At 52.8% G+C, this 25,249-nt stretch overlaps 1 protein-coding gene and 1 long non-coding RNA gene across 2 annotated transcripts in view; both read right to left on the bottom strand.

Moving 5' to 3' along the window:
* The window catches only part of LOC108249952 (protocadherin Fat 4), a 91,584-nt gene extending 82,554 nt beyond the window's left edge, over positions 1-9,030 (bottom strand). Inside the window, exon 1 of the mRNA XM_037977269.1 lies at positions 3,608-9,030. Coding sequence (XP_037833197.1) covers positions 3,608-8,701 — 5,094 coding nt within the window. The 5' untranslated portion in view covers positions 8,702-9,030. The remainder of the gene's footprint in view (positions 1-3,607) is intronic.
* Positions 9,031-18,102: 9,072 nt separating this feature from the next.
* The window catches only part of LOC108236646, a 14,698-nt gene continuing 7,551 nt past the window's right edge, over positions 18,103-25,249 (bottom strand). Inside the window, exon 3 of the long non-coding RNA XR_001808610.2 lies at positions 18,103-19,221. This is a non-coding gene — a long non-coding RNA (uncharacterized LOC108236646). The remainder of the gene's footprint in view (positions 19,222-25,249) is intronic.

The raw sequence follows: 25,249 nt of genomic DNA, 5'->3' as shown, positions 1-25,249 counted from the left end.
TTTCGGCAGAACCGCCTCGGACGCCTGAATCGCTGCAGCGTCACCGCGTTACGAAGGAGGGAGACTGAGACGCTAAATTAACAGAGTTCAGGGTTTGTTTGGAGGCGAGGCTTTTATTTCTAAATCTGAAGAGACACGAACAGGTTTAAATAAAGAGATGCAGCGACACAAAAATAAGAAGTGAAATAAACAACGCAAAGGTCAAAGGTCACACTGGTTTAAGCTCTGCGCTTCCCCTCAGTGACGTCCAAAAGCTGCAGGAGAAAAGACGGATTTGTCCTCGTCCCACTTCTACACTAAAACTACTGCTAAGTTTAGCTTTTAGCTTGTGTTTTGTTGCTATGTTTTGTTTCAGCTAGCCCCTTGCTACTTTCAGCTAGCCTACTACTGTCCATTTTACCTTTTAGCTACTTTTCTTCTCCTTTTATTGTTCTGCTCCCTTTAGTTTTAGCTAGCTTTTGCTACATTTAGCTTCTAGTTAGCCTTTACCTACTTTTAGCTAGTGATTTGCTTTTTTTAGCTATTAGCTTCTGTTTTGCTCTTTTTAGTCTTTTGCTACATTTAGCTTTAAGCTGCCCTTGTGTTACTTTAGCTTTCGGTTAGCCTTTCGTTACTCTTAGCTTTTTTGCTACTTTTAGCATTTAGCTACTTTTTTGGCTTCTTTTAGCTGTTAGCTGGTGTTCTGCTTATATTAGCTGTAACGAGTCAGTTTCAGCTTCTTCGGTGCTCAGAGTTCACACTGTGTTTCTTCTTCTGGGCGGCTGTGGATCAGCGGTTAGAGCAGGCGCCTCTCCACTGAGAGAGCCGGGGGTTTGATTCCTGGCAGCAGCCATGTTGAAGTGTCCCTGAGTAAAACCCTGAGTTTAAATCTCTGATTCGACTCTACAGATGATTTATTCAGATCAGCTCGCAGCAGAGAGGATGGGAGGGTAAAGGAGGGCAGATTGGGGCGGCACCCATAGCGCCCCTAAATCTGCCAAGGCAAGCCGATGGACAAAAGAACAACAAAAGCCTGCAGAGTTTCAGCCGTGAAAAGGCAAAACAAAGGGCGGCCTGTGGAAGCCCTCCACCGTGTTTACCTCCGACGAGGAACAATGTGCTGGAGGGGGGCGGGGGGGCAACAAGGGGCTCTGAGAGGAAAACAGATAAAAACAGCTCTTCAGCGAGTTTAAGGAAAACAGCTGGAGCTGCTAAAGGGAAGGAGGAAGGAGAGGAAAACCGGGTTTCCCTGCAGCCATGTTGGGTCCTGCAGGACGACGTTAAAGGCCGAGCGTTCCTTTGACAGATATTTGTGAGCCGAGTCAAAGTTTAGAGAAAATGTTCAAAGAGCACGAAGAAACGGGACATTCGAAATGAGGAAATAAAGATGTTTGAGACTCGGCTCGTATGATCAGTGTTTACCGGATCGATCTGAGGAGCTCAGAGAGCAACGGGACCTGATAAGAGTTCATTTATTGGCGGAGAACAGAGTCTGTCATATTTCACTCTGGTTCTTAGAGACACGACCCAAACAACGGCAGGAGGTGTTTGGATTTCAGCAAGTCTTTTAAAAAAGAATCCCTGGTTCTTTTTATCCACGCACACGTTTGTCCATCTTTGGTTCCAAACAGATCAACCCCATCAGCCCAAAGTCAGGACATCTCTGCTTCAATACATCCATAAAAAAAGGAATTAATTAAGTCAACTTTCTGCTCACAAATACAAATTATAAACACTTTCCCCTTGGAAGTAAAAGGGTTTAAAGTGGTGCTGTAGGACGACTGATCAGAACCAATCAACCCCTGGAACAAACCGTATCAGTGGCTAATTGGATAATAATCTGCGACAGCGGCCATCTTTCTGTCGTTCGTTTGGAAACGGACCAACCGAAGCTGAGTCAGACGCTGGAAGGTGACACGTAAACCTCGGTTCAGTGATTCTAGGTTGATGAGAAACATGTGGTGTCGCACGGCCGAAGGCCAAAAACAGGAACCAAAAGATGGGAATTTATCCAGCGTTAGTATGTGTGTGTGTCCGAACAAAAGCAATACAAGATGTGATGAGTCAAAACTTTTTGAGCGAAATAAAAAAACATCCCCTTTAACGCTGCAGATCCTTCAGCAACAATGGATGAAACGGATGCCAGGAGAGTTTTTAATTTCCCCCAAACCAGCGGAAGGAAGAGCTCTGGGTAATTAAGTCATTCGAAAAACATTTAAGAAACGTCGCTTCGAATACGACTGTCCGACCGCTCAGCTGACGGCGGTAACCAACGAGGAAGCTGTTTCAGATCCCGAACCGTTGATAAAACATGGTCTTTGTGTTCGAGGGTTTCGTAAACATCACACATCCCGCGCGGCGGAGGGAAGCGGGCCAGGTTCCCCTCATGCATCCAATCAATGGAGAAAAACGGGAAGCTGAGAACGTGAAAGGGTCGCAACCTCAGGGATGGAAGTAATCCCCCAGTTGCTACTGGGTATCTGGTGTGTAAACACTCCCCCTGGATAAACATTAGTCTAAGTCCGACGGTTTACACTCCGGTGCCACGCTGTGCTTTCAGAAACAGAGAGGACACGAACGCCACCGACACCAACCTGCGTTTGAGTTCCTCCGTCTCATGAAGGACAGAGCCTTGAAATGTCAAAGACTGAACCGTCTCCAGGCAAAACGAGACACTTAATGCAAACTTTTCTGTTAACTTTACCAAAAAACCCTCGATTACTCATGCATCAGAGTCATTTCTGTATCGAATTTCTGTTTGGAAAAAGGTTTCCTGCTAATCCTAAACACTTCGCTTCACAGCGGGGAGTTTTATTAAGTGAAGTCACACAAATCAGGCTTCCTAACACTTAGAAATAAGAAGCCATCTTCAATCTTTACCCAAGTAATACAGAGTCACATTTGGTTTTCATTCAACTCGAGAAAAAGATGCATGGAATAAAACAAACTCTCCCTCTGACATCAGCATCGTTTCATAAAGTCTGAAGAGGTCACCCAGTTTCGATGGCAGCTTATTGCCTGTGGAGCACTTCCTGGTGGTACGAAGGCACCCAAAGACCACCCCGGCGCCCAAACAGCCGCGGGCGCCGAGGCTCAACGTAATCCTGGCACCGATGACGCATACCTGCACGAAAAGACCCTCAGAAAGGCTCTCTGTTTTCTGCTCTACCTGAGGGGACGACCGCGAGCCTCGAAACTGAAACAGCTGGGAATGATTTCTCCCTGCAGTGAGGAAATATATTTAAAACAAAACGAAAAGAAAAGTGCACCCTCTCATAACCACTGAAGACAAGAGAGGAGCACATTTCCTATCAGCTCAGATATTAAAACAGACGCTTTCGAGATGAACTGTTATTGTTGAGGGTATTTTTGGAAACAGGAACAATAAAGACACGGCGCCGAAGAACAAAGACCGTCTTACTCCTGCGAATTAACACAACACAGAGCCACGCGTCAGGAAAATATTAACGAGAAGAAATGGGAACGGTGGCTCGGTGACTCAAACCTCGATCTTGTTTCATTAATTTCCCCAAAAACATATCAAAGAAACGATGAGCTGAAGCTGAAACAGAGCGACGGTGCGTAACGCGACACCTGCAGAGGAGAAGACAGTCAGCGATGTACTAACCTCAGCACGCTGCGTTCGGGGCTGGCTGGCGTCCATCTCGATGGCGTACACGTCCACCAGGTACAGGTCCGACCCTTGCTCTCTGTCCAGCTCCGCGGCCGTCTGTATCACTCCTGTGTGGCGGCCGATGGTGAAAAGGCGGCCGGCAGCTTTCCCGTCGCTGCGCACGGCCACAATGAAATACTCCACTTTGGTTGCAGAGCCTCGGGGACTCGAGGCGCCCAGGGAGATGACGTTGGTGCCCGGCGGCTGGCCTTCTTTCAGGATGGTGATGTATTTGGGCTGAGAGAAAACGGGCCCGTCCACGCCCTCCAGGATGATGGTGAGCTCGGTTCTGGAGGTCTTGCGGTCGGTGCCGTGGTCGGTGGCCGACACGGTGAGGGTGTACACGAGCCGGGACGGGACGAGCTGCGAAGCCAGGCGAATGTCTCCGCTGTACCTGTCCATGATGAAGGTGTCCGAGTCGCCCTCCAGGAGCTCGTACTCCACCTCCCCGTTGGCCCCATCGTCCGGGTCCAAGGCCACCACGGTTGTCAGGATGGAGCCGATGACGATGTTGGGCTCGGCAACAAGTGCATTCTGGGACACGAACGTGGGGACGTTGTCGTTCAGGTCCGTGACCCATATTGTGACGTTTTTCAGGGCAAATCTGCGAAATTCAACCGGAACCGCCTGATCAGTGGCTTTGACGGTCAGCTCGAACAGGTTGGAAAACTCCCGGTCTATTTCCCTGTTGGTGTAAATGAGCCCAGAGCTCGGGTCGATGCTGAAGTGGTTCCCCCGAGGAACCTGCTGAACGATGGAGTACTCCAGCTGCCCGTTGATGTCTGCGTCCGTGTCGTGCGCTGCGATGGTCATGACCGAGGCAGAGATGGGGAGGTTTTCAGGGATGGATTTAAAAATGTCTCCAGGAGCGAATATGGGAGGGTTGTCGTTGAAATCCCGGACGTGAATAACCACGGGTATGGACGAGGACCGGGGCAGTCTGCCGCCGTCTTTCGCCGTGACGTTCAGTTTGTACAGCGACTGCGTTTCAAAGTCCAGCTTTTTAACCAGGAAAATGCTGCCGGTGTTGGGGCTGATGCTGAACGTGCCGTGATTGTTGGTGGCTGTGATGCTGTACGTGATGTCTGCGTTCTGACCCGAGTCCGCGTCCGTGGCGGTCACAGAGGCCACCAGCTCCCCGATCCTCATGTTCTCCAGGACGTCCACAGACAGCGAGGACTTGGGGAAGGAGGGGGAGTTGTCGTTTTCATCCAGGATGCTGATGCTCAGCATGCAGGAGGAAGACAGAGGCACGGCTCCGGCGTCAAAAGCAATGATTTTCAGAGAGTAAGAAGATGTCATTTCGTAGTCGAGCTTTCCGATTAGAGTCACCTGTCCAGAGCTGCCATCGATCACAAACTGGGCCTCGTCATTGCCTTCAACAATGCGATAATGAACCAGTCCGTTTTTGTTCTCATCCACATCGGAGGCAGAGACCCGCAGCAGCTGAGTCATGTTTTGGGCCGACTCAGAGATGGAGGCCTGGTAAATGTCTTTGGTGAATTTAGGCGGGTTGTCGTTGATGTCTTGAATGTAAACTTGCACTTTGGCCTGGTCTCTGAGGGGCTTGGGGAGACCCTGGTCGGATGAGACGACCACGAAGCTGAACACGGCGGCGCCTCTTTGTCTCATGAGCGACTCGCGATCCAGCTTCAGCGTGCTGGTCAGCTCCCCCGTGACGGCGTTCAGCTCGAAGTTGGGCTGCGGCGTCTCGAACGTGTATCTGACCTCACTGTTGGGGCCAAAGTCTTTATCCTCGGCGAAAACCTGTCCAACAAGCGACCCCCTTCTCTGCTCCTCCTCAAAATGAAACACGTAATTGGTGCTGTTGAAGAGAGGACGGTTGTCGTTCACGTCATCCAGGATCACGCTGACGTTGACAGAGGCACTCAGGGGCTCCACAGCTCTGTCTTTGGCCACGACCACCAAGTCGTACCTGTCCTGGATTTCTCTGTCCAGCTCGGCTTTGATGTATAACTGCCCGTCGGGGAAAATGCCGAACACATCCCGGGTGTTGCCGCCACTTATGTCGTACATAATCTCCCCGTTCAGCCCCGAGTCTCTGTCTGTGGCCTCCACTTTAAAGAACCTGCTGTTGACGGGCTCGGACTCCAGGATGACGACCTCGTACGAGAGCTGGCTGAACACGGGCGAGTTGTCGTTGACGTCGTAAACGCTGACGATCAGGACGAGGCTGGAAGCGAGCTGGGGGACGCCCGTGTCCGACGCCACGACTTCGATCTCGTAGGAACTGGTCGTGACCTCCAGCGGGCCGGTCAGCGTGATCAGGCCGTGCTTCTCGTGGATGTGAAACAGGCCCTTGGGGTTTTCTCTGAGGCTGTACACCACGGCGCCATTGGGACCTTCGTCCGGATCCGACGCTTTGGCCTGGAATATCACATGACCCGTGCTCCAGTTCTCTACAGCGCTCACGTGCTCCACAGAGTGAATAAAATGAGGCGCATTGTCGTTTAAGTCCTTCACGGTTATGTTGACAAATGCTTCTCCTGTGATCTCCCCGGCTCTGGCTACGACTTTTAGCTGATAAAACCCTTGCTCCTCCCGGTCTATCTGACTGGACGCTACGATCTGACCGGCGCCGTTTACAGCAAAGAGCCCCCTCTGATCCCCCGAGGTGATCAGATATGAGATGTTCGTGTTCAGATCGACAGTGGTGGCCGACACCAGCCCTATGACGGTCCCGGCGGCCACGTTTTCAAACATGACAAAGCTGTAGACCTTCTGAGCGAAGACGGGCGGGTTGTCCTGCGTGTCCAAGACAGTCACCGTCACGATGGCCTGGGTGTTGGAGCGCAGGCCTCCCCCGTCTGCTGCCGTCACCTGCAGCTGGTAAGCTGTTTTCTCCTCTCTGTCTAAGGACACGAGCGTGGTAATTCTCCCCGTGTTGCTGTTGATGCGGAATTTAGACGTGTCTCCAGCTGTAATTATATATTTCACTGTGCCGTTTCGGCCCAAGTCAGGGTCTGTGGCTGAAACGGTCGTTACATAAGAACCCGAGGGCTCGTTTTCTTTCACGTTGGCGAAATACTGCACTGGATAGAAAACGGGCCTGTTGTCGTTGATGTCCCAAAGGGTGATGTTGACTTTTCCGACAGAGTGCAGGGGGGGGCGGCCTGCGTCTGCGGCGCGGACGTGGAGCAGGAACGAGGCCCGCTGCTCCCTGTCGAGCTCCGCGGCCGTGCTCAGTCGGCCCGTCGCAGCGTCCAGCCGGAACAGCTCCTGGGCGCCGGCCGACGTCTCTGCGTCGAACGAGAACCGGATGGTCCCGTTGGCCCCGAGGTCATCGTCCGAAGCGGAAAGCAGCGCCAGCTCGGTGCCGGCGGGAGCGTGCTCCACCAGAGAGACGTGATAGGTGCTCTGCGTGAACGTGGGCACCCGGTCGTTCACGTCTGTGATGTTGATGATCAGTTTGGTGTAAGAGATCTTGGGCTGCAGGCCCTGGTCTTTGGCGCTGATGTTGAGCACAATCTCAGCTGCTATTTCCCGATCCAGCAAAGCGGCGCTGGTAACCAGACCGCTGTTTTCACTGATGGAGAACCAGCCCAAAGTGTTTCCAGACACCAGCGAGTACCGCAGGTTGGCATTCTGCCCAGAATCCCCATCTGTAGCAGAAACCCCTTTAATGTAGCTGCCTTTTGGGATGTCTTCACTGATATCCACTCGGTACAGAGCTTCCTGAAAGATGGGGGGGTGGTCGTTGATGTCATTCACAAAAATGACCAGACTGGCAAACGAGGACCTGGCCACGGGTTTGCCGTTGTCGGACACGGACACGGTCAGGTTGTAGGAGGAAATCCTCTCCCTGTCCAGCACGCTGGCCACCCTGATGAGGCTCAGGTTGGGCACGGGAGACGTGTGCACCTCGAAGTGCCTCTGCTCGTTGCCTCCCAGGATCGAGACGGAAATGTTGCCGTTCGCGGCGGGCGAGTCCGTGTCGGATACGGTGAGCAGAGCCACCACGGTGCCGATCTGGGCGTTTTCGTCCACGGAGGCGAACTTGGAGGACGTGGGGAAGTACCTGAACTTCACAACGGGGTCGTTGTCGTTCACATCTACAAGTCTGATGGTGGCCTCGGCCCGGCCGGACAGAGACGGGACGCCGTTGTCCACAGCGTGGATGGTCAGGGAGTACTCCTTCTTACTCTCATAATCCAAACCCTCTTTTATAACGATGGTGCCCGCTTTGGGGTCAATTTGGAACGGCGTCCCCTCATCCAGGTAGTACCTGATCTCAGCGTTGGCCCCCTCGTCCTGATCCGAAGCCGTGATCTGCAGGATGCTGGAGCCCACCGCGGCATCCTCAAACACGCTGGCCTGATACTGGTCCTGCTCGAAGGTGGGGGGGTTGTCATTTATGTCCTGAATGGTGACGTTTACTTGCAGGTAGCCAAACTTTTTGGGCTCTCCTTTGTCCTCCACTTGGATGAGGAGCTGGTAGGAGGGGGTGACCTCCCTGTCCAAGCCCCCGGTGGAGACGAGGTGCAGGAATGCCCCCTCCCCGCTGGGGTTGACTGTAATATCCAGGCGGAACCGCCTCTGCTCGTTGCCTTTCACGATCCTGTAGGTGGTGTGGTCCACTCCGTTCGTCCCGATGTCTGAGTCCGTGGCCGTGTCCAGGATCACCTGCCTCCCGCTGCTGGCGTCCTCCTTAAAGGACACCACGATGGACGCGTCCGGGAACACAGGGGAGTTGTCGTTGATGTCCAGAACCAGGATCCGGACCTCGGTGGGGTAGGTGGGCTGGCTGGACAGCACCACCACGTTAATGACATCACTCTGCAGGACCTCCCTGTCGATCAGCGCGGAGGTGGAGATCAGCCCCGTGGAGCCGTTGATGGAGAAAAGTTGGTGGCTCTCGCTGAAGCGGTAGCTGAAGCCGGGCCTGGTCTCCACGGTGCCCACGTAGGTCCCCACCGGCTGCTCCTCCGGGACCCGGAACTCTTGGCGGACCTGGCCGGACGCCGCGCACCGAGCCAGAGCGCACAGGAGGAGCAGGAAGATGCGCTGAGAGCGAGCTGCGCGCGCCATGGTGGTGCCGCTGGCGCGTAAGCTCCACTAAAGCATCCTGACTGATCCAGACAGCGGCGCGCGGAGGAGTCCAGCAAACTCCCGATCCAGCCAGGAAAAAAAAAAAAAAATCAGATTCCTGCAGGAAAAGTTTCCCGTCAAACTTCCCAAAGCGGCGCGTTCAGGACGGAAAAGGCTCGTTTAAGTTTGCTCCGAATTAAAAACAACAACAAAAAAGGAGGAGAATAAAGTTCCTTACAGATGGAGTTCATCCAGAGTTACTGCGCGGAGAGGAGAGGAGAGGAGCGGAGCGGAGCGCGCGGAGAAGGAGGAGGAGGAGGAGGAGGAGGAGGAGGTGGAACGGCGCAGACGCTCCTCACACTCTCCTCTGGAAGTTCAGAACTGAACCCCCTCCCATCCAGGATCCCATTGGACGGCTGTTCCCTGGGCTGTCCCCCCTCCCTCCCCCCGGCCTGAGGTCTTCATTAAACACCTTCAGGAGGCAGGAGATGCTGATGGAGATCAGAAAGTTCAGGTTTTACTTCCTTCGCACATTTAAAACATTTAAAACGCCACCAAGTTCATTAAAAAAAATGAATTTTCTATTTTTCCTTTTTAAACCTATAATCAGTTCATGTTTCCAGAAAGTTTCAGAATCAGAAACTTTATTTTTCTGTCTCATCCATCCTCCTCCGGATCATCCTGAGGCGGATTATTTGGATTAAATGTTGATCAAATAAAAGAAGCTGTTAAAAGTTGTTACACAGCGCCACCTGCTGGATGAAACGTTTCAATACAAAGTTTGACTGAACTCGGTTAATGTCAACAATTTTTAAATGTAAAATTAAAAGAATCTGAATCTAATTAGAGGCAACACATCCAGAAAATAAAGGTTTTTGTGTTTATTTACCTTTCAGGGCTGAATGATGAACTTTAATGACCTTCTTGTTGTTATAACTTCACATTAAACCAGTTTGTTTTAATAATAGATCAGTAAGATCAGATAAAATAAAACTTTATTGTCCGATGCCCAAAAACAAACACAAATAACAACAAAATAAACATTTAAAACAAAACTATTTTTCCTCTCATTTAACAGTTTGATGGAATAAAGTTCTGACAGAAACTCAGAGGAGATCAAATGAATGAATGAATCAATCAATCAATGGATGAATGAAGGAACAAATGAAGGAATGAATGAATGAATGAACAAATGAAGGAATGAACAAATGAAGGAATGAATGAATGAAGGAATGAATGAATGAATAAATGAATGAATGAATGAATGAATGAATGAAAGGAATGAATGAATGAATGAATAAATGAATGAAGGAATGAATGAATAAATGAATGAATAAATGAACGAATGCATAAAGGAATGAATGAATGAATGAATGAACAAATGAATGAATGAACGAATGAATGAAAGAAATGAATGAATGAACAAATGAAGGAATGAATGAATGAAGGTATGAACGTATGAATGAATGAACGAATGAATGAATGAATGAACAAATGAATGAATGAATGAGTGAATGAATGAATGAACGAACGAGTGAATGAATGAGTGAATGAATGAATGAACAAATGAATGAATGAACGAATGAATGAAAGAAATGAATGAATGAACAAATGAAGGAATGAATGAATGAAGGTATGAACGTATGAATGAATGAACGAATGAATGAATGAATGAACAAATGAATGAATGAATGAGTGAATGAATGAATGAATGAAGAAATGAATGAATGAGTGAATGAATGAATGAATGAACGAATGAATGAATTAATTCTGTTTTCATTGTCAGGATTTGGGTTTATTGTTTTCCTGTTTAGTTTCTGCTTCCTGTCTTCACTCAGTCACCTGTTTTTTTGCCCCGCCCATCTCCACCTGCCCCTGGTCAGTAATCACTCACCTGTGCCCACTTCCCTTAATGACCCTCTGCCTTTAAAACCCGGTCATCTGCTCGCTGGTCTGTTTGTCTCTGTCCGGGTCCTTCCTCGTTTTATCATTTCAGCCACGAGTCGGATCTTTGGTTTCTTTTTATTTTAAAATAAATAATTTTATTTTCTGAAAGATGAGTCTGACAGCCGAAGCGTTCAAAGATAAAAACAGTTTCTGAGAACGCAGCTAAAACGTTTCCTGAACGTTTGAAATGATTCAAAGATCCAAACAGTTAATATCTGAAGAAAAAAAGATAATTTTTTAAATTCTTCAGCTCCAAGCAGCTCTAATAAAACAAGAAAAGATTCTTTAGAAATAAAAGTTTAAAAACAAAAATCCTTTTTCTTTCTGACGGGCTCGGGTCAGAACTCACAGCCCTGCTGTTCCCTGACTCTCCCGGGGCGGACCGAGCCGAACAGAACAGAACCTCGATTTAAATCCACCTGTTAGCAAAATATCTCCTGAACGGGAGGAAAACCTCCAGTTTGTGACGCTTCAGGCTGCAGGTTCTAATAAAAACCGGATCCAACAGAACCGGAACAACAAGGAAAACCGGTTCGTCTGTCTGTTAGTGAAATATCTCCTGAACTGAATTTAAATAAAACGTAATCATTGAGTCGACTCGATTTAAAATGGCCGCCTCAGCTAACCATGAAAACACAAGAAATGGCTTAAATTAGGGGTGGCAGAAGCTGAGAGTGATCCCAACACAGATCTGTGAAGCATGTCTGTTAGCAAAACATCTCATTCATTCTGGACCCAGACTCAGGTGAACCCAGACTCACCTGGTCCCAGACTCACCTGGACCCAGACTCACCTGGTCCCAGACTCACCTGGACCCAGACTCACCTGGTCCCAGACTCACCTGGTCCCAGACTCAGCAGGTCTCAGACTCACCTGGACCCAGACTCAGGTGGACCCAGACCCACCTGGTCTCGAACTCACCTGGACCCAGACTGAGGTGGACCCAGACTCACCTGGTCTCATACTCAGGTGGTCTCAGACTCAGGTGGACCCAGACTCACCTGGACCCAGACTCACCTGGTCCCAGACTCACCTAGTCTCATACTCACCTAGTCTCATACTCAGGTGGTCTCAGACTCACCTGGACCCAGACTGAGGTGGACCCAAACTCACCTGGTCTCGAACTCACCTGAACCCAGACTCAGGTGGTCTCAGACTTACCTGGTCTCAGACTCAGGTGGACCCAGATTCACCTGGATCCAGACTCAGCAGGTCTCAGACTCACCTGGACCCAGACTGAGGTGGACCCAGACTCAGGTGGACCCAGACCCACCTGGTCTCGAACTCACCTGGACCCAGACTGAGGTGGACCCAGACTCACCTGGTCTCATACTCAGGTGGTCTCAGACTCAGGTGGACCCAGACGCACCTGGACCCAGACTCACCTGGTCCCAGACTCAGGTGGACCCAGACTCAGGTGGTCTCAGACTCAGGTGGACCCAGACTCACCTGGTCCCAGACTCAGCAGGTCTCAGACTCACCTGGACCCAGACTGAGATGGACCCAGACTCAGGTGGACCCAGACCCACCTGGTCTCGAACTCACCTGGACCCAGACTGAGGTGGACCCAGACTCACCTGGTCTCATACTCAGGTGGTCTCAGACTCAGGTGGACCTAGACTCAGGTGGTCTCATACTCAGGTGGTCTCAGACTCAGGTGGACCCAGACTCACCTGGTCCCAGACTCAGCAGGTCTCAGACTCACCTGGACCCAGACTGAGGTGGACCCAGACTCAGGTGGACCCAGACCCACCTGGTCTCGAACTCACCTGGACCCAGACTGAGGTGGACCCAGACTCACCTGGTCTCATACTCAGGTGGTCTCAGACTCAGGTGGACCCAGACTCACCTGGACCCAGACTCACCTGGTCCCAGACTCACCTAGTCTCATACTCACCTAGTCTCATACTCAGGTGGTCTCAGACTCACCTGGACCCAGACTGAGGTGGACCCAAACTCACCTGGTCTCGAACTCACCTGAACCCAGACTCAGGTGGTCTCAGACTTACCTGGTCTCAGACTCAGGTGGACCCAGATTCACCTGGATCCAGACTCAGCAGGTCTCAGACTCACCTGGACCCAGACTGAGGTGGACCCAGACTCAGGTGGACCCAGACCCACCTGGTCTCGAACTCACCTGGACCCAGACTGAGGTGGACCCAGACTCACCTGGTCTCATACTCAGGTGGTCTCAGACTCAGGTGGACCCAGACTCACCTGGACCCAGACTCACCTGGTCCCAGACTCAGGTGGACCCAGACTCAGGTGGTCTCAGACTCAGGTGGACCTAGACTCAACTGGATCCAGACTCAGGTGGACCTAGACTCAACTGGATCCAGACTCAGGTGGACCCAGACTCAAATGACGGTTCTAAACTCCGGTCCAATAAGTGGTAAAAACTCAGTTTATTCCAAAACCAACAAAGAAGAAGAGCAGTTTTAATTAAGCCTCCATGTTTGTTATGTAAACAGATTTTCTCCTTTTTGTTTTAAAGTAGAGTCAAAATGGAGCCTAAACACAACCATAAACCCTGAGTTAAAACAAACTAAAACTAAGGGACGGGGTTTGTGTAATACCACCTCCGGCCAGCAGGTGTCACTGCTGCCCAGCTGAAGGACAGAACCGCAGGACTGAAGCAGGTTCTTTAAATGTTCTCCTCAGAGGAACATTTAAAGGTTCTTCCTCTGGAGAAGAGTCTGTTTGTCGCTGACAGAAATCTGAGGGAAACAGAAGAGAACCGTTCGGCTCGTGATGTCCGACAGAAGACATAAAAACAATTAATTTGTTCATATTTTGTTCTTTAAGTGCTCATGCTTTTAAACGATGATAAAAACATATTAAAGGGGAAATAAAAAGTGTTTTGAAGCGAACATAAATCTGATAAAAAATATAAAAGATCTTTAAAACTTTACACTGTTTTTTGAATTACTCTGGTCTGTTCAGCGTTTCCTGTGATCCTTCTGAAGTGTGACGCATCGAGAGCCGAACAGGAACGCCAACAAGACAGGAAGTAGTGAATCCAGACAGTGTAGGGGGGGGATTGACCCAAACCTCCAGCAGCTGAACCTTCAGCTCCTGAAGGACCAGAAGGTTTGATGGACCAGAGTCTGGAGACGGACTGCAGAGAACGTTCTGAAGAGGAGAACCTGAGATACAAACCTTCATCAGGAGAACCATCGCCTGGAGGACCAGCGCCGGCCTCCTCCTGTTGTCTGACCGGTGCCAACTGTGTCCTGCCGTCGGACCAGCGCCGACCTCCTCCACCTGTCCGACCGGCGCCAGTCTCCTCCCGCCGTCCGACCGGCGCCGAGGTCCTCCCGCTGTCCGACCGCCACTGGCTGCCCCCAACCGTCGGACCACTGCTAGCCTCCTCCACCTGTCCGACCGGCGCCAGTCTCCTCCCGCCGTCCGACCGGCGCCGAGGTCCTCCCGCTGTCCGACCGCCACTGGCTGCCCCCAACCGTCGGACCACTGCTAGCCTCCTCCACCTGTCCGACCGGCGCCAGTCTCCTCCCGCCGTCCGACCGGCGCCGAGGTCCTCCCGCTGTCCGACCGCCACTGGCTGCCCCCAACCGTCGGACCACTGCTAGCCTCCTCCACCTGTCCGACCGGCGCCAGTCTCCTCCCGCCGTCCGACCGGCGCCGAGGTCCTCCCGCTGTCCGACCGCCACTGGCTGCCCCCAACCGTCGGACCACTGCTAGCCTCCTCCACCTGTCCGACCGGCGCCAGTCTCCTCCCGCCGTCCGACCGGCGCCGAGGTCCTCCCGCTGTCCGACCGCCACTGGCTGCCCCCAACCGTCGGACCACTGCTAGCCTCCTCCACCTGTCCGACCGGCGCCAGTCTCCTCCCGCCGTCCGACCGGCGCCGAGGTCCTCCCGCTGTCCGACCGCCACTGGCTGCCCCCAACCGTCGGACCACTGCTAGCCTCCTCCACCTGTCCGACCGGCGCCAGTCTCCTCCCGCCGTCCGACCGGCGCCGAGGTCCTCCCGCTGTCCGACCGCCACTGGCTGCCCCCAACCGTCGGACCACTGCTAGCCTCCTCCACCTGTCCGACCGGCGCCAGTCTCCTCCCGCCGTCCGACCGGCGCCGAGGTCCTCCCGCTGTCCGACCGCCACTGGCTGCCCCCAACCGTCGGACCACTGCTAGCCTCCTCCACCTGTCCGACCGGCGCCAGTCTCCTCCCGCCGTCCGACCGGCGCCGAGGTCCTCCCGCTGTCCGACCGCCACTGGCTGCCCCCAACCGTCGGACCACTGCTAGCCTCCTCCACCTGTCCGACCGGCGCCAGTCTCCTCCCGCCGTCCGACCGGCGCCGAGGTCCTCCCGCTGTCCGACCGCCACTGGCTGCCCCCAACCGTCGGACCACTGCTAGCCTCCTCCACCTGTCCGACCGGCGCCAGTCTCCTCCCGCCGTCCGACCGGCGCCGAGGTCCTCCCGCTGTCCGACCGCCACTGGCTGCCCCCAACCGTCGGACCACTGCTAGCCTCCTCCACCTGTCCGACCGGCGCCAGTCTCCTCCCGCCGTCCGACCGGCGCCGAGGTCCTCCCGCTGTCCGACCGCCACTGGCTGCCCCCAACCGTCGGACCACTGCTAGCCTCCTCCACCTGTCCGACCGGCGCCAGTCTCCTCCCGCCGTCCGACCGGCGCCGAGGTCCTCCCGCTGTCCGACCGCCACTGGCTGCCCCCAACCGTCGGACCACTGCTAGCCTCCTCCACCTGTCCGACCGGCGCCAGTCTCCTCCCGCCGTCCGACCGGCGCCGAGGTCCTCCCGCTGTCCGACCGCCACTGGCTGCCCCCAACCGTCGGACCACTGCTAGCCTCCTCCACCTGTCCGACCGGCGCCAGTCTCCTCCCGCCGTCCGACCGGCGCCGAGGTCCTCCCGCTGTCCGACCGCCACTGGCTGCCCCCAACCGTCGGACCACTGCTAGCCTCCTCCACCTGTCCGACCGGCGCCAGTCTCCTCCCGCCGTCCGACCGGCGCCGAGGTCCTCCCGCTGTCCGACCGCCACTGGCTGCCCCCAACCGTCGGACCACTGCTAGCCTCCTCCACCTGTCCGACCGGCGCCAGTCTCCTCCCGCCGTCCGACCGGCGCCGAGGTCCTCCCGCTGTCCGACCGCCACTGGCTGCCCCCAACCGTCGGACCACTGCTAGCCTCCTCCACCTGTCCGACCGGCGCCAGTCTCCTCCCGCCGTCCGACCGGCGCCGAGGTCCTCCCGCTGTCCGACCGCCACTGGCTGCCCCCAACCGTCGGACCACTGCTAGCCTCCTCCACCTGTCCGACCGGCGCCAGTCTCCTCCCGCCGTCCGACCGGCGCCGAGGTCCTCCCGCTGTCCGACCGCCACTGGCTGCCCCCAACCGTCGGACCACTGCTAGCCTCCTCCACCTGTCCGACCGGCGCCAGTCTCCTCCCGCCGTCCGACCGGCGCCGAGGTCCTCCCGCTGTCCGACCGCCACTGGCTGCCCCCAACCGTCGGACCACTGCTAGCCTCCTCCACCTGTCCGACCGGCGCCAGTCTCCTCCCGCCGTCCGACCGGCGCCGAGGTCCTCCCGCTGTCCGACCGCCACTGGCTGCCCCCAACCGTCGGACCACTGCTAGCCTCCTCCACCTGTCCGACCGGCGCCAGTCTCCTCCCGCCGTCCGACCGGCGCCGAGGTCCTCCCGCTGTCCGACCGCCACTGGCTGCCCCCAACCGTCGGACCACTGCTAGCCTCCTCCACCTGTCCGACCGGCGCCAGTCTCCTCCCGCCGTCCGACCGGCGCCGAGGTCCTCCCGCTGTCCGACCGCCACTGGCTGCCCCCAACCGTCGGACCACTGCTAGCCTCCTCCACCTGTCCGACCGGCGCCAGTCTCCTCCCGCCGTCCGACCGGCGCCGAGGTCCTCCCGCTGTCCGACCGCCACTGGCTGCCCCCAACCGTCGGACCACTGCTAGCCTCCTCCACCTGTCCGACCGGCGCCAGTCTCCTCCCGCCGTCCGACCGGCGCCGAGGTCCTCCCGCTGTCCGACCGCCACTGGCTGCCCCCAACCGTCGGACCACTGCTAGCCTCCTCCACCTGTCCGACCGGCGCCAGTCTCCTCCCGCCGTCCGACCGGCGCCGAGGTCCTCCCGCTGTCCGACCGCCACTGGCTGCCCCCAACCGTCGGACCACTGCTAGCCTCCTCCACCTGTCCGACCGGCGCCAGTCTCCTCCCGCCGTCCGACCGGCGCCGAGGTCCTCCCGCTGTCCGACCGCCACTGGCTGCCCCCAACCGTCGGACCACTGCTAGCCTCCTCCACCTGTCCGACCGGCGCCAGTCTCCTCCCGCCGTCCGACCGGCGCCGAGGTCCTCCCGCTGTCCGACCGCCACTGGCTGCCCCCAACCGTCGGACCACTGCTAGCCTCCTCCACCTGTCCGACCGGCGCCAGTCTCCTCCCGCCGTCCGACCGGCGCCGAGGTCCTCCCGCTGTCCGACCGCCACTGGCTGCCCCCAACCGTCGGACCACTGCTAGCCTCCTCCACCTGTCCGACCGGCGCCAGTCTCCTCCCGCCGTCCGACCGGCGCCGAGGTCCTCCCGCTGTCCGACCGCCACTGGCTGCCCCCAACCGTCGGACCACTGCTAGCCTCCTCCACCTGTCCGACCGGCGCCAGTCTCCTCCCGCCGTCCGACCGGCGCCGAGGTCCTCCCGCTGTCCGACCGCCACTGGCTGCCCCCAACCGTCGGACCACTGCTAGCCTCCTCCACCTGTCCGACCGGCGCCAGTCTCCTCCCGCCGTCCGACCGGCGCCGAGGTCCTCCCGCTGTCCGACCGCCACTGGCTGCCCCCAACCGTCGGACCACTGCTAGCCTCCTCCACCTGTCCGACCGGCGCCAGTCTCCTCCCGCCGTCCGACCGGCGCCGAGGTCCTCCCGCTGTCCGACCGCCACTGGCTGCCCCCAACCGTCGGACCACTGCTAGCCTCCTCCACCTGTCCGACCGGCGCCAGTCTCCTCCCGCCGTCCGACCGGCGCCGAGGTCCTCCCGCTGTCCGACCGCCACTGGCTGCCCCCAACCGTCGGACCACTGCTAGCCTCCTCCACCTGTCCGACCGGTGCCGGTCTCGTCCTGCTGTCGGACCAGTGCCAGCCTCCTCCCGCCATCCGGAGGTGAAACTCCTTGCAGACTGTGTGACATCATCGTAAAGCTCGGGGGTTCCTCTGGTGAAACATGGAGCTCCAGTTCCTGACAGCATCACTGCAGACCAACTGGTCCTCTTCTTCTTCTGCTTCTATTTTCCCTGATAAAGGCTTTGACAGAAACCTCCTCGACATCCACAGCTGGCCCCGCCTCCTTATAAGGAGGTAACTCCGCCCACAATCCGACCACAGAAACTCTAAAAACAAGTCGTTAACGTTTGAAACCAGAGAAACGGACCCTGGAGGGTTTATGATGGGGTTTAACTCAAAGAAAAACATGAAAACACTTATTTTTAGATTTTATTTCATTTCCTCTTTAATATCAGACGTTTCAAACGGGTCATTGTCGAGTAAAAAGACAAATATTGCTTCGATGTGAGATTAACGATGATTGTGTTTTAATTAGGACCGATCTCCCTGAGATGCAGGTGGCACAAAGACTCCAGGCTGATGTCGGTGAGAGTCTCACCTTTGATGGATCCAGATGGAGATCACACAGGAAGCCAGCTTTCTTCTCGGCGCCGCAGATCGGTTCGCTCGAGCGGAGATAAGAAAAACACAGAAAGCTGCGCTCTCCGATTCCTCTGAAGCTAATCTGAACCTGTTCAGGAGGACAGAGCGGGCTGCGGTTCACTGGATCTGTTATCTCATTTCACACTCGTCCTGAACCCATTTTCTGTGTTTTTTAAGGATGGCCTTTAAAAAAAAACATCCCTGAGCTCAAACAGCTGATGTGGAGAAAACAGCCGCAGGAGGAAGTCAAAGATGTATCTGAGTGAAGGTTTCCTCATCAAACGGGTTTAAAGTTTGAGACATTTCTCTAAAATCTGCAATTTCTCATTTAATTTAAAAGGTCTGTCGTCCTTCTTTCTTCTTCTTTTTGGCACATAAAGCGCAGAGTCACAACGACTCGTCACAACGACTCGTCACAACGACTCGTCACAACGACTCGTCACAACGAGTTGTTTCAGGTCTCTGAACAAAAACCTTCACACACTTCATGAAGAGACAATCAGTGAAAGTTATCGATCTAAGGAAACAGATTGATTCGAATCTTCACCTCAGTCTCCCATCCTGAGCAGCATGACGGCGACAGTGAGAAGGAAAAACTCCGGCAGAACCAGAACCAGAACCAGAACCAGAGCCAGAGTCAGAACAAGAACCAGGCTCAGGACGAGCAGCCGTCTGCTTCGACCGGCTGGGGTTAGAGGACAGGAAAGAGACAAACACAGAATGACTGGTCCAGGTGTGGAGGTTCTATGGTCCAGGAGGGGTTTCTATGGTCCAGGTGTGGAGGTTCTATGGTCCAGGAGGGGTTTCTGTGGTCCAGGTGTGGAGGTTCTATGGTCCAGGAGGGGTTTCTATGGTCCAGGAGGGGTTTCTATGGTCCAGGAGGAGTTTCTATCTAAAGAAAGACAAAGAAAAACAAGAATAATTACAGCAGAGACAATAAAGACACAGCAGAGTGAAGACATGTGGTCAGTTTGTCCTCCAGCAGCAGAACTAAAGGAGAGCTCATGAAACCCAAACCAACCCCTCCTTCGGTTCTACTTTCAGAACCTCTAGGAACCACAAGTAAACCTGCACCCTGACAGTGAAGAGCTCTGTCGTGTCAGAGTTTAGACTAAAATCCTCTCATGATAAGAAGCGATGGAGACGTTCAACGTTCCCTGATCTGTTAGAACTCTGATGACACAACAAACTCTGCCTCAGTTTCTCTGAAATTCATGGAGTCGTACGAACTAAAGTTGACTAGCTGCCGCGGCCATCTTGGAGAGTGTTAATCAGTTGTGGACGAGACATGCGTCTTTAAGAGCTTCATTTAAATCTGTCTGTGAGATATTTTGCTAACATTCAGACACCGAGTTTTTAAGTCTGAGTTACCATTTCTGAGGTCAAATAATCGACACAAAAAGGTAAATAAAATAAAGTAAATATATATGAATCACATTTTTGTCTGCAATTATATTTGAACCTGAAACTTAAAGACATCATTGCATCACAGTCGAAGCGTTTTGGAGGATCATAAAAGCTCCCGAACATTTCCTGCAGTTACATCAACCTGTTCACTCAGAGGTACAGAACATTTCTCAGCTTGGAGACGTCCTGAAATAAAACAGGTATCCCTCCGCCGGTGGCTTCGCTCGTTACTTTCTACTCCACAGAAATTATCTGTCATCTGCAAAAGGAAGAAGGAAACCACAAGCGGGGAACATCGTCGCTCCTGTTTTTAGTTTGTTTTAAAACCCGGAGCACAAAGGCCGAATGTGCTGCAGGATTCTGCAGAAATATGAGGAGAAAAATCAACTGGAACAGGAGGAGCTCCACTCAGAGGTGGAGGAATCAGAAATTTAACGAGCCAGAGGGGAATTAAAGCCCCGAAGTTGAGATTTGAAAAAGGAGAAATTTATCAGCTCAACAGCAAAGATTCAGTTTGAGGTTTTCGTCGGTTCGAGACTCAAACAGTCGTTAATGCTGGATCAGAAACGCCTGCTTTGATACAGTTAGACTAAATGTATCTGCGTGGTCAGACAGGGTGCGTGGCGAAGGAGGGCGACGATGTTTTCTATCAGGTTGGGTCGGCTCGAGGAGCTTTAATTAAAAGCAAAACTGATGAATGGTAGACCTCGAAGAACCGCGAGGAAACTCAGGGACAACCAGGCTGAGAAGACGAGCGGAGGCTGAACGTAAAGGCCGAGCTGAGAGAGGAAGAGCGAACCTGAGACAGGTGTGGGTGGAGTGAACAGTGGCGCAGGGAGCACCAGGAGGAACTAATGCCCCTTTTCTAGGGGCTCTATTTTAGAAGCCCCGCTCTACTCTGCTCTACTCGGCTCTATTAAAAATGCATCGCAGTTTAGTTGGTAGCAGAGGAACGCCTCCTTGTGAAAACAACAGAAGCGCTATGGACAACGTTGGCCCTGTGTTGTTGCTGTTTTTTAAACTTATGGGGATTCTCCTGAGACTTAAGGAAGAGAGGCGCAGTGGAAGAAATGCTCTGGATGCTGCCATTGTTGCGCGGAGTAGGACGGCTGTTATCTGCCAGAGATTTCAGGCTTTACAACGCCTTCAGCTGGGGGACAGACGGCAGAAACGCTGCAGGGTAAGCTAACACTGTTGTTTATATTCCTACCTTCACTCTTAATGCTTGCATCTGGCCACACCCACGACCAATGAGTGAACAGGAGCTAAGCTTGCTCCGCCCACGAAGCAGGGACCAAAGAAGCAGGGCTGGCCCGGCTGGCCCGACTCCGAAGCAGGTACCAAAAAAGCAGGGACCGGCCTTGAAAAAATGCCAGTGGAAACGCGTGCAAAGCAAGCGGAGTAGAGTGGAGCCGGGACCTTTTAGAGCCGGTGGAAAAGGGGCATAAGAACCAAGACTCAGAAGAACAAAAGAACCAAAACACAAAACTGACTGTAACTCAGTCAGGATGCGGAGAGATCACGTGAGAAACATGGCTGAATGAGGTGCTGAAACCTCGGCTGATCTCAGTCCACAGCTCAGTCAAGGACGACATTAAAGAGATCATTTAGTGCCACTGTCACTGCTCGCACGCAGAATGAGTCATAATGAATCATTTCCACGGCGACGACAGGAGGAAAAGGGAGAGGAAAGAGAGGATCCGCCGCAAATCTGGAGAGACGGATCGAGTCTTATCTGTCCGTCCCAGATGTGAAGCTCGGACTTATCTCCTGCAGCCACGAGACAGACGGAGAGAAGCCCGGAGCTTTCTTTGCTAACGAAGCATTTTACTGAACACCTCTTTAAAACGTACCCCCCCCTCCGGCCACCATCCTGCCCGTCCACCTGCTACGGTTCTTCACATATTCCACATTTGCAAAGGCAGAAAACTTTCCATCCAGGGTGGATGTAAAAAGAGACGGGGAGGGTGTCCCTGGATCCGTCGGTGGCAGGAAAGAGGAGCAGATGGAGCCCCCGAGGCGTCCCATCAAGCAAAGTTTATTATCGTTCCTCGAGTTACGCTGGTATCGAATGCTCTGCAGCCGGGGGACACGTTCGAGTCCAGAGACTCGCTCAGACTCGGGCCTGTTGATTAAAAAGTCCCTCAAATAAAAGTAAAATCCATTTTTTTACCGCCCAGCGCCGAAGGCCGAGCGATAACATTCCAGCTCGTGTCTGCACGAACCCCTGCCGGTGATTAACTGTTAACTCAAGATGGCCGCCACAGCCAACACGAGAATGACTGACTGGGCTGACCTCACAGATACGGAGTAGCTGAGAGTCGTTGACGACACGTCCTCTGAGTGCGGCGTCGCGTTTTATTCAAGGTTTGACCAAAACGGGGACGGAATCAAATGCCCGGCTCGCGCGCCGCCATTAAACGGAGGAGTCATCGGACCGCAGGAAGCTCCCGCAGAGCTCCGCTGAGGTCAGGAGATGTTCTGTAATTTCCGACCTCGAGCTAATCTGAGCAGCATGCTGCGTGGTGAGAGTGAGATCTCTGCGCCGGGGGGGGGGCGGCACATGAAGGACTCGCTGCGTTTGAACTCCCTCGTGTCTTCCTCGCCGCGCCTGTAATTAAAGCCGTGCTCCCTGGGAGACGGTGGTGTTCTCGGGTAATAAAACGCCTGCTCTGTGAGCGTCCCATGTTCTCCTCGTCCCTGCAGAGGAAACGGTCGATGATCTGCCAACAGAACGATGAAAGAACAGTTCTAACCAATCAGGGCCCTCGAAGCGCCCTGCTTCCCCCTCCCATCCTCTTGGCTGCGAGCTGATCTGAATAAATCATCGGGTTTAACTCCAGGACACTTCAACATGGCTGCTGCCAGGAATCAAACCCCCGGCTCTCTCAGTGCAGGGCACCCATTGTAACCACTGATCCACAGCCGCCCAGAAGAAGAAACGCAGCCTGAACTCTGAGCGCCGAAGAAGCTGAAACTGACTCGTTACAGCAGAACACCAGCTAACAGCTAAAAGTAGCTAAATAAAACTAGCTAAATGCTAAAAGAAGCAAAATGGAGCCTTAAAGCTAAGAGTAACTAAAGGCTAGCTGAAAGCTAAATGTAACAAAATGCTAACTGAAAGCTAAATGTAACAAAAGGTAGCTAAAGACTAAAAAGAGCAGAACAGCAGTTAAAAGCTAAAAGAAGCTAAATAAAACTAGCTAACAGCTAAAAGTAGCTAAATAAAACTAGCTAAATGCTAAAAGAAGCAAAATGGAGCCTTAAAGCTAAGAGTAACTAAAGGCTAACTGAAAGCTAAATGTAACAAAAGGTAGCTAAAGACTATAAAGAGCAGAACAGCAGTTAAAAGCTAAAAGAAGCTAAATAAAACTAGCTAACAGCTAAAAGTAGCTAAATAAAACTAGCTAAATGCTAAAAGAAGCAAAATGGAACCTTAAAGCTAAGAGTAACTAAAGGCTATCTGAAAGCTAAATGTAACAAAAGGTAGCTAAAGATTAAAAAGAGCAGAACAGTAGCTAAAAGCTAAAAGCTAAAGGCTAACTAAAAGAAGCAAAAGGCCAGCTCAAAGCTGAAAGTAGCAAAATGATTACTACAAAGTGTCAAAAGGCTAACTAAAAGTAGCAAAAACATAGCTAAAATAATAAAAGGGAGAAGCTAAAATTTGCAACAAGTTAGCTGAAAGCTAAAAGTATCAAAAGGCTAACTAAATGCTATATGTAGCAGTAGGCTAATAGTAACCGTAGACTAGCTAAAAGTAGCAAAAGGTGAGCTAAAGACTAAAAAGAGCAGAACAGCAGCTAAAAGCTAAATGTGGCAAAAGCTAGCTATATTTAACTAAAGGAGGCAGAACAGTAAAAGGAAAAGAAAAGTAGCTAAAGGTTTATAGATGCAAATTGCTAGCTAAAAGAAAAATGTAGCAGTGGGATAACTGATAGTAGCTAGCTATGGCTAAGGGCTAGCTCAAACAAGAATATCACAAAATGCTAATTAAAAGGAGCAAAAGGCCAGCTCAAAGTAGCAAAAACATAGCTAAAAGCTAAAGTAGCAAAAGGCTAACTAAATGCTATATGTAGCAGTAGGTTAATAGTAACAGTAGGCTAGTTAACAGTAGCAAAAGGTGAGCTAAACATAAAAACAACAAACCAAAGCGTCACCCTCAGCTGCAGCTGCAGGCGGTGATGAAGCAGCCGATGAAGCAGCCGATGAAGCAGCCGATGAAGCAGCCGAAGTTTATAAAAATCTGATCAGAGAACTGATTAAACGGAGCAGCTGCAGGATTTCTGCATTGGAAGGAGCCGCAGGTGAAGGAAATGGACAGATGGAATAAAAAGTTGTCCTTTTAGGCCTCGTGTCTCTGTCCCCGTCAGAAACTGAGCCTCACAGATTCAGGTTTTACTTCCTGCTGCTCCGGGGTTCGAGCCGTCGGCTTTGTCAGCTCCTCCTGTCAGATTCTTGTCAGGGATCCTCCAGCTCTTTACGGCAGCTGGAGCGCCTTTTGTTTCCTCCCCTGTTCTTTCATCTGCCGTCCACCTGAGCGCCGCGTTCGGCTTCTTTTTCGCTCCGCAGCTGTGATTTATAGCAGCTTCATCTCCGGAAACTCTTTCTCTTTGTGACAAAAACACCGGAGGGAGGATCACTCAGCAGCTGAAAAACTTCAAGCACGACAGGAAAATACACACTTTTTATTATTACAATTAAGTCTTTGTGTCCGTTTATTAGTCGAAGATCGTTTTATGTTAAAAAAGATGTTGGACTTTAGTTCAGAGGCGGCCATCTTGATTACTTTCTGAGAGTTTCCTGCAACAGAAACACCTCTGAGGCTTCAGAGGAAAACAGCTGTAATCACAGACAGATTCCTGATCCAATCAGGCCGGATTGTCCCCCGCTTGGACAAATAATGAGTTTCATTGACGGAACAACGAGCTCGGCTCTTTAATAAAGAAGCTGAATGTGGATCTTTGTTTCAGCCGGACACATGTGGGCCGCGGGCGGCTCGGTGAAATGACTCACCATTAGCTGCGTCGAGGTAACTGTCAGCGCTCTAATCTCCCCGCGTAATTAAAGGGAAAGGCTTTCAGGGTGTTTGCACAAAAACACCGTTGGATTCTTCAGGACGGCGGAGTCGGGCCGCCGGGTTCCCCCTCCAGGACGACGAGGGCGGCGGGCAGATGAGCGCTGATACTCGCCTCCCTCGGCCTGACTGAAACTGCTGCACGCGGTTCTCACCGAGCACGTTTACTTCCTGCGTTTAACGCAACGAGTCGCACTTAAAGTGTTTCAGGACAGCAAAATACAGCTTTAAAAAATCCTGAGGTCAATCACTCATTATCAGTTACAATGAAGACCAAAACTGAATTAAAATAGAAGCATTTATTTAAAACAAGTGGCTTGAATGTGTATATGACATGTATTTGTGTGTGTTTGTAAATCCATGGGGATCAGCCTCATCTGAAGCAACAGAGGACTCAGGGCACAACCATGATGACTCACTGAAATGACATGAATTAGTT

This window comes from Kryptolebias marmoratus, linkage group LG9 (assembly GCF_001649575.2).
Source record: "Kryptolebias marmoratus isolate JLee-2015 linkage group LG9, ASM164957v2, whole genome shotgun sequence".
NCBI classification, from domain to species: Eukaryota; Metazoa; Chordata; class Actinopteri; order Cyprinodontiformes; family Rivulidae; genus Kryptolebias; species Kryptolebias marmoratus.
This window is presented reverse-complemented; position numbering and strand designations above follow the sequence as displayed.